Genomic DNA, 9,042 nt, shown 5'->3' with positions numbered 1-9,042 from the left:
CATTTCAGTAGTATGCAGTATGCATATTGGACGTAGTATATGAATGTGTCGGATGGTAAAAGTACCCGGATGGCTTGCTACATGGCTTGGCTCACTACAATGAATACGGCATCCCAGCATGCTTCACGGTCGGCCGACGCTCCATGCACTTTGGAAAGATGGCTGACATGGCTTTCGGTGAGGGAAGCTTTCTGGAGTTCAGATGTAAGACAGCCGCACACTGCCCAGTTTCCAACAGCACACAGTTGTTTTTAGCTCTACGAAACGTTTTTTTTTTTTTTTTTTTTTACCGAGGTCACATGACATATATAGTGCACTGAATCATACTGCGTCCGGTACTACACTCGTCAGAAAACCAGTATGCAGCTGAAGTATGTACTTACAAAGTATGCAGTATGTAGTAGGGTAGTATGCGATTTCGAATACGGTCATGTACATTTTATTTATGTTTTCTGATTTAAAAAAAAAAGGTCGTTTTCAATAACATATAGGAAACGTTTTGTTTTGTTTGTTTGTTTTTACCGAACGACAGTTAACCAGCCAGCTAAGCTAAAGCAGTAACTTAGGCCTGTATGCAATAACTGAAAAAAGCAATGCTAATTGGAAAACTCAACTTTGCCTGAATGATCTTTTCTTGTAAATGCTATGCCCTATCCTAGCCTCACAGTAGTTTTAATACTATGTGGTATAGCACTCAATACTGCTAGATTGGCACTGAGATGCATTGCTCTTTTAGGGACAGATGAGCACACAGCTGCCCTGATCCACTGGCGCGGCTCTAACAGCCAGCTCTTCACGGGCAGGAGAAACGCAGCACAGAGGGGGTTTGAGTGAGTCCGCCAGCTTCACTTAATCGGTATTGAACCCGTAATGTACTTGCATACAGCCACGCTGTTAATTCCCTTTTTCTGTCTTCGCCAGAGAGTTCGTCAAACAACACAATTTAGTCGGAAAAATTGAGCCCTTGAAAGTAAAAAGGAAATGGGAAAACCTTAAACAAAAATACAAGGTAACTCAACCCCAATATGTCTGTCGCACTGTTCTGTTACCTGCTACTGTCAGTTTAACCTTCTCTTTCATTGTTAAGTGTATTTAAGTTTCAGTTAGAAATTAATTCATTGTGTCACCCTTTAGGATTTGAAAGCATCTAAACTTGGGATGAAAAGTGAGTGTGGAGAGAGCGCTGCTACATCCTGGAAGTGGCACGGGCCCATGGAGGAGGCTCTGGGAAAGAGGCCTAGCGTCACTCCCTCTGTCGTGGTTCCTCCTGTCCTGGTTCCTCCTGTCCTGGTTCCTCCTGTCCTGGCTGATGCAAAAAGGAGGAGGCAGGATTTTGTGACCATGCTGAAGGCATGGCAGGAGAGAGACCAAGAGAGGGAAAGAATGTATCTGGAGAGGGAAGAAAAGAGAGAGCGAGAGGTGCTGGTGAGAGAGGAAAAGAGGGAACAGGAGTGGAGAGAGTGGGAGGAGAGAAAAGCGAGAGAACACAGGGAATGGGAGGAGAGGATACAGAGGGAAAACAGAGAGAGGGAAGACAGGAGAGAGAGAGAGATCAGAGAGAGGGAGGAAAGAAGGGAACAGGAGTTCCAGGCCAGAGAGGACCGTCTCGTGTCCCTGATCAAATTATTTTTAGAAAAAAAATGAGTTAGTTTGTTTGTTAGTTTTGTTGTTTTGCAATATTTCAATTTAAGATCTATAAATGTTTACCTTTGTATATTGGTCTCATTTGTATTTATTTAAGTAATTACTGTAGTTGATTTTTCTGTGTTGTCACTCAAATCTGGCCTGATTTGTGTTATTTGAAAGTGGAATACCCTGATCAATCTCAGGCTCCACAGCATCCCATGTCTTAGGCACCAGTTGTGGAGGAAGGCACCTTGGAGAAAAAGGATAATCTTAATAAAACTGCATCATATAGGCCTTTTATTTGTGTCACATTCTGCACACAGTGTTGGTGAAAGACAAAGACATGGCTCTTGATATGCAAGTTTGGATGCAGGCCTATATGGTTTGTGATCTGGAAAAAATGACATTGTATATTTGGCAGAACTATATAGTTCTATGGAGAGGACTGTCTGTTGTTAACAGAAAATAACTAGTTATTAATGAATAAAGAACAGACACCCCTCTTTTATTTTCCTATTTATTCTTTTACATATTCCCAGCAGTATCCTCCCTAGGTTGTGCTGTACTCTGCAGAGAGAGGGAGTCTATGGTTCTGGCACGGGTAAGGGCATCTGCTAATAAATAAATAATAATAATAATGGGTCAAAGGCAAAGCAATTCAATAAATCGCCAGAACATCTTACATATGACCTTGAGTGTGGTTGCCCATCATTCTACAGAGCTACCCAAGCTCAGGTGCCCCTCACTGACACCGGTAAAACATACATGTCATATACTTCTCTGATATTTCTATCTATACTTTGGCAATGTCCTCTGTGAAACCTCACCTCTAGGGCCTTCAGGAAGATAGAGCTCCACTGGGACTTCATTAGCCCTATTGCCTTCTCCACCACAGACCTGGCCCTTGAGAGGTGCTGGTTGTACCTGCCTGCACTTGATTTTGGACATGTTTTCTGACGGTTGTCATTAGGCAGGTGGGTGCAGCCAAGCATGGATACCCTCCAACACCAAAGAGACACTGTCCTTGCAGTGGGTAAAGCTGCTGCATATACACAGAGCTTCACCTCCATCAGGAACCCCATGGAGATGTTTAAAACCTTGCCTTTGTGGTCACATATCACCTGCAGTTGGAGTGAGTAGTATTACATCCTGTTGAAGGAATCTTCTTTATTGTGTCCGGGTGGCTTAATGACGGCAGGCAGGGGTCTGAAAATCAGTATGTAGTATGTACTTATGCAGTATACAGGGTAGTATGTGGTTTCAAATACAGAACTGAAAAATAATAATACAGTTTTTTGCTAACGTGTGAAATATGCATATATTTTATTCATTTAAAAGTGTACACAAACATACTTTCCTGCACTTTAAAATAATATTTAATATTCTATAAAAGTAAAGCATTTTATCTGGTTAAGAAATGTGTATCTAGTTTTTCTTCTGATAATGGAGAAACTTCAATTATTGAATATAATGTCTATAATTCAAAATAAATATATTAAGTGCTGCAAAGTGAGATTGAGTTCTGAAATTCTCATTCCTTGCAAGTTGTCAATCTTTGTTTATTTTGTGGATTTTTCTTCACAAGGAAAAGCACACGATATGCACTTAGAATTGAAATAACAGGACAATTAGAGGTTCACAAATACACATTTATAAAAGTATAATGCAGTGGTCTAAACTACTGAATGCAGTGTTGTTAGTTACAATTACAAAAGCTTAACTGTCACAAACATTTGAGGGCAGTCAGATGAATTCCAGCATCATGGACATAACTTCAATAGTAGTGAAAATAGCTTACAGTATACAGCACATCCTTCATTAATTCACAAACACACACACATTTAAAAACAAAAACATATTTCATAAAAATATGAATGAAAAAAACTAAGGGTACCAGTTAGTCATTTTTATTAGCAGGTAGGTCAAAGTCTTAAGTCTTAGGCTGGGATTAAAGCAAAACTTTAACCCAACTGCTATTCAAAAACTAAAGAACTATACTCGGTTTCAGCTGCATTTTTAGTAAGAAGCCATTTTTCTTCTAATCATAAAAGTAACAGCTATGATGTACAGGTTTGAAGTTTGCTATTAGCGGGTGGGTCAAGGTTTTGAATTAATCCGGCCCTTAGTCTAGCCCTTAATTGTTTTTGTTACTGTCAGATGGCAACACTTGTGTATAATTGGCACTAACCTTTGTCTGTAGGTCTAAAACAAACATTTTCAGAAAGGTTTCTGACAGAGGATCAATCATATAATCTGCCATTAAGTAAAAATGAAAGGGATTTTATGTAGGCTCAATATTACAGTATTATATATAAAATCCTTTACAATGTTACTATGGTACAATGGTAGAATATTCCATTGACTCTCTATAAGAAACCTTTATTACAATATTATATTATTTTTAAAAATCATAATAAAATAATCAATTTCGATTTTAAAGATTCAACAACAAGGGAAATGTATACCAGGCTTGCATCTCCTTCTGTTTCTTCTATTAATAATAATAATTTTTCATTCATCTGTCATTTCTTTTCTACAGTTTTTTCTTCTCAAAGAGTTCTTGCCAGGTGGGCAATATTTTTTTGTAGATTTTTTCAATCTGCAAATGAAAAGAAAAGAACAAACAGTGAAATTATTTATTTTCTGTTTCTCCCTTCAGACGTGGAGCATCTGGGTTTAAGAATCCCTCAGAGGTCATATTCAATATCTCCAATAGATGGAGCCCTAGCTTAAATTGCTCTCAAAACCCCGTAAAAAGTGTACACTATGTGTTTTTAGTGCGATAGTTTTACAGATCTCTGACTCTCACCTTATTTGTTTGATTCCCCATTTTGTTCTCGGAGAATTCAGCATGAAAAATATAGCAGTGTAAAGGACATTACTGCAATCTGTATGCATCTATATACTTGGTTAGTTAGAATAGTTATTAATGGACACCAAACGAGCACAATGGGTCAAATGGCCTCCTCTTGTTTGTAAACTTTCTTATGTTCTCATGTGTTTATTTCCTTGCTGGAGTTTTGGTTAATACAGAGGGCTATGTGACAATGCCATACATGGGACTAAGTTAATGGCAATAAGCAGTATTGTTACTATTATGACATTTTATTGCATGATCTTTATGCACATTTTAATTAAATGAATGCCTTAGTATTTTTAGTAATGAATCTGGGAAAATGAGGATGCTGGTGGATGTGGTGCTGGTTGAAGACCAGAATGAATCGAATCCCAGTATGGAATGACAGATTATTGTTTTAAATCTGTGCGCATATAGGTCTTCAATGTGTGCTCACACTTTGTAAATCTGTGACTGCGGCCTAGTAAACCATGCCCACAAACTAGAATCCACAATAACTATCCATAATAAACCATAGTAACTAATAAAACATAATGATACATTTTCATTTTCACAATTATAATAAAAACTATGCTACACACATGAAAATATCATGCACACACGCATCTCATGTTCTTTCTTGTCTCAGTTGTCATCTCTGGGACACTGTAGGTAGGATGGCTGGGGGATTATGTGGTACACAATTCCTCTATTCAGATGAGACACTAAACAAAGCTCCTATCTCCAGTTATTAAGGAGCCCACAGCCATGTTTTGTAAGAGCAGTGGTTTTAAACACAGCACAGTTTGATACATCTGATATTCCAAATCTCCTTACAACCAGAGTGTCCCTTTAGGATGATCATAACAACAACAGCAACAACAATTAAATAAACAAATAAATGTATTAATAATTTCAGTGGGACGTTATGACTTAAGCAGACTTGAAAAATCAAAACAATGAATGAAATGTAGAAAGCTGTGAGAAGCTGCAGTATACAAGGCTGGGATTTCAAAACGTATGCAAGCACAAAAGCCCATTGATGTGCATACAGTGTTGAAAACCAGCCCTTCGGGTGATGGGCTGGCTAGGGACTCATATGGTCACCTTAACAGGCCCTCTGGTGCTTGCCTGGTTTACAGGTGTGAGAGAGAGTTATGTTATGGGCCTTGAACTAAGTCTATGAACTATGAACTAAGTCATGTTAATGCTTGTTTACCTGCACTGATTTCTTGACCCCGTAGCGGTAGAGCGTGGCTTGGTGCTCACAGTTGTGGAAGAGGATGTCGTACGTGACCATCTTGCCCATGGCCTCGTCGATCTCAGGTTTGATAAGTGTGTAAAAATCTCGGGGTGTGTGGTTGTCATCCAAGTAGTTACTAACTTTATATTTCTTCCCTACGACGTCTACCGGGTCAATTCTCACTGTGGACTTCAGGGCCCTGCCGAAGAGAAGGATCTTTGAATCTGAGTCTGTGTGTGAGAGAGAGAGAGAGAGAGAGAGAGAGAGAGAGAGAGAGAAACAAAGAGGTTACATTTTCTGCAAGGACAATATCCCTGACATCTGTTTTAGCCTGAATTTCTCTGAAAGTCTTTATACCGTCAAAGGGGACTGATTGAAAGGCACACCTGTTTTGATCTATCGGAGCAGATATGATGCTGTATTATATCAGTAGTCACTCAAAGGGTTGTGGCAAAAATGACAGTATGAATGACAATATTTTACTTTTCAAAATGTGTCTTCTGTAGTGTATTGAAAGCCTGAATTAGAAGAATTGTATTTTGTTAATAGTGACTGGCTTGGATCTCACTGCCATGAACAACAAAATACAGAACATTTTCAGGCAAAAGTATCCATAATAATTCCCAAAGAAGACCTGCTTACTTCGTGTGACTCACCTCGAGATGTCAAGTGTGCCACGTAGGGAACTCCATCTCTCTCTCCATAATAAATCCCAAAGTGAGAAAAATGCTTTGACCGTGGAAACTCGATGATGTCTCCAGGAAAAAGCTGTGGTTGAGAATTGCGCTGCAGCAGCAAAGAAAGAAGAAGAACTAAATAAATCAATCGATTAAAGTTTCTTGACATGTAATTGTTAAAATTGTTTTATGTTTTTATATATATTTTAATATATTAATATATAATATATATATATATTTTATATATATATATATATATCATATTTTTAATGTTGCATTTACACATAACATAGAGTAAATCTACAGAGCTATGAGGGTGTTAATGGGGTTTATAACCTTACAAGATGTTCTGCCATAGAGCAACTAACAGCAAAAGGTCAACACAATTAATGCTGGGATTAAATCAAAACTTTGATCCACCCGCTAATAGAAAACTACAGAACTGTACTCAGTTGCGGCTGCATTTTTAGATAGATGCCACTTTCTTCTAATCAGAAATGTAACTGCTATGATGTACAGGTTTTTAGTTTGCTATTAGCGGGTGGGTCAAAGTTTTGATTTAATCCGGCCCTAAATCTGATAACAGCTGGTGCATCTTTACAGCGTAAACCAAAGCCATCATTTGATTTGAAATAAAATGCAGTCTGTGTAGGATTCTGCATTCTGTTTGTTATGTTGACAAATGTGTTAAACACAAAAAACTATGCAGTTGAAGGTTTGAAAATGGTATGTGCAAATTTAAACTTAAATTATTCCCACCTTTCATTTGAAACGATGTTGGACAGTGATTCATTCAAAAATAGTGTTCGTTCAACTACTTATTTATCAGCAATATTGTATCCGAACTGAATTAAGACCAGATATGTAAGATAAACGCTGCATTAACACAGTTCAATCATTTGAAAACCTTTACATTTTTCTCTAGGCTATATCAGTGTTCAACAAATTCTGATATCAATGGTAAATAAATACAGTTTAACAATATAGATTAAACCAAATTAATCATAACATTTATTAAACTAAAAGAATAACTTTCATTCAAACCAAAGTGTGTGGATATTTTCAACAACAACTGTATATGAGAAGGTTAGTTGCAAACCTAACTGTTTTGTCACTGAGGAACTTTTAAATTCACTTTGGACTGCTGCTAGTGTGATGAACACACATGCAGGTTTGCTCTGACTGTTCCACTTTAAATCAGGCAAGAACAAAGTCAGTCATGGTTCATTGCTGACACAGGTGATGTAAAGAAGAAGAAAAACGTATGAAGAACAACCCAATCAGCTGGGTGTGAGAAGCATTAGCCCATGAGCACCTCAAAAATAAATCCCTGTGGAGTACTCACTTCTTTATCGGCCTCCAACCCTCATCATATGAAACAAACTTCTTAAAAAAACTGAACTGAACATGTAAATGTGATTTTGCAGTAAGATTTCAAAAGCACCTGTATTGTTCTGTGTTGAACCTGATTTTAACACAGTCAATGTATTTCAAGATGCTGTTTTGTTTTGTGGCATGCTAGTACAGTGCCATCAATATATTAAATACACCAGCTGTGCTCATGCTTATTTGCATGCTTATATCTCAGTTAGTCATCATAAAAATACGAATTTTTAATTTACATTAGTTTCATGGTCTTCCCTTGTCATTTTAAGGTGCAAATACTTCACTTTGCTTTAACCCCTGTACATAACAGGCAAAATAGCATAATTATACAGTCCTACCTGCCCCATTGGGGTTGGAAGCACTTGGGTCCGTTTCTGTGGTTTAAAGTCCTGAGGAGGTAATGACTTCTCTCTCACGTTGCAGAGACTTGAAATATGTAGAAGAGGAAGTGAACACTGATGCCTGAATTGAGAGGTGGCTGGGGATTTCCCTTTCGTCTCTCGGGGGTCTTTTGTTTTAATAAGGCAGATTTGTTTTAAGTGCATCTTCAAGTTTGGTTTTAATGCACAATATTGTGTTATGTTTGAAGGACGATGATGATGATGCTACTACCATGCTTGTTACCATGAAGCCAAAGAAATGTGTCACGTATAACACTCAATCAGCTTTTATAGCTATTTAAGGGGTAAGGGGCTTTCATTTGTGGCAAATTAATTCTGTGTTTTTGTTTGTGTTGTTTTACAGTTTTGCCTCTTTGCAAACACAGCCAAAGGCTCTTTGATACAATTTTTTCTCTTATGGATGGATCATTTAAACATAACCACAAAGCAGTGGCCCTGTACATCCTGAGACAACATCAGTTAAAACGAAACAATCATAAAGAGCAAGTCACATCAACATATTTAAAAACACGCGCCGCCAATCAAACGATAGTCTTAGTTGAAAGATAACTTTTCCATAGTATGGATGGAGCAGTCATTGTTTCTGAGGTAACAGGTACCTATTCATATATACCAAAATACAACTATGAACCGTCACTAGGGACATAGCTGTTAGTTACCCAATATGAATCAGCTATACTACTATACCCTCAAAATACCCAGAGAGTTAAGTTCATAGGAACATATCCAAACAAACTCAAAAATCATCAGTTAAAACAAGTTATTTGGCTCGGATAGCCCAGAGAAAAATAAAGCAATGAGTTGAAGAAACTGTATTAAACAACATTACATGAAATACTCAAACAGGTTAGCACAGGAAACAGTATTAAACAG

General features: G+C 37.7%; 2 protein-coding genes across 2 annotated transcripts; one reads left to right on the top strand and one right to left on the bottom strand.

Annotated features, from left to right (window-relative positions):
- The first annotated feature begins 97 nt into the window (after nucleotides 1-97).
- LOC136753375 (ensconsin) lies at nucleotides 98-1,714 on the top strand. Its single transcript, XM_066709461.1, has 4 exons — nucleotides 98-204; nucleotides 737-830; nucleotides 922-1,009; nucleotides 1,135-1,714. Exons 1-4 carry the CDS (start codon nucleotides 144-146, stop codon nucleotides 1,642-1,644), a joined length of 753 nt encoding a protein of 250 aa, XP_066565558.1. The 5' UTR covers nucleotides 98-143; the 3' UTR covers nucleotides 1,645-1,714.
- Nucleotides 1,715-3,164: 1,450 nt separating this feature from the next.
- Nucleotides 3,165-8,239, bottom strand: plaat1l (phospholipase A and acyltransferase 1-like). Its single transcript, XM_066710001.1, has 4 exons — nucleotides 8,107-8,239; nucleotides 6,362-6,491; nucleotides 5,682-5,935; nucleotides 3,165-4,225 (listed from the first exon to the last, which is right to left on the bottom strand). Exons 1-4 carry the CDS (start codon nucleotides 8,113-8,115, stop codon nucleotides 4,160-4,162), a joined length of 459 nt encoding a protein of 152 aa, XP_066566098.1. The 5' UTR covers nucleotides 8,116-8,239; the 3' UTR covers nucleotides 3,165-4,159.
- Between the last annotated feature and the right edge of the window lie 803 nt (nucleotides 8,240-9,042).

This window comes from Amia ocellicauda, chromosome 1 (genome assembly GCF_036373705.1).
Source record: "Amia ocellicauda isolate fAmiCal2 chromosome 1, fAmiCal2.hap1, whole genome shotgun sequence".
NCBI lineage: Eukaryota > Metazoa > Chordata > Actinopteri > Amiiformes > Amiidae > Amia > Amia ocellicauda.
The sequence above is the reverse complement of the archived record's forward strand: the minus strand, read 5'-3'. Positions and strand labels throughout refer to the sequence as shown.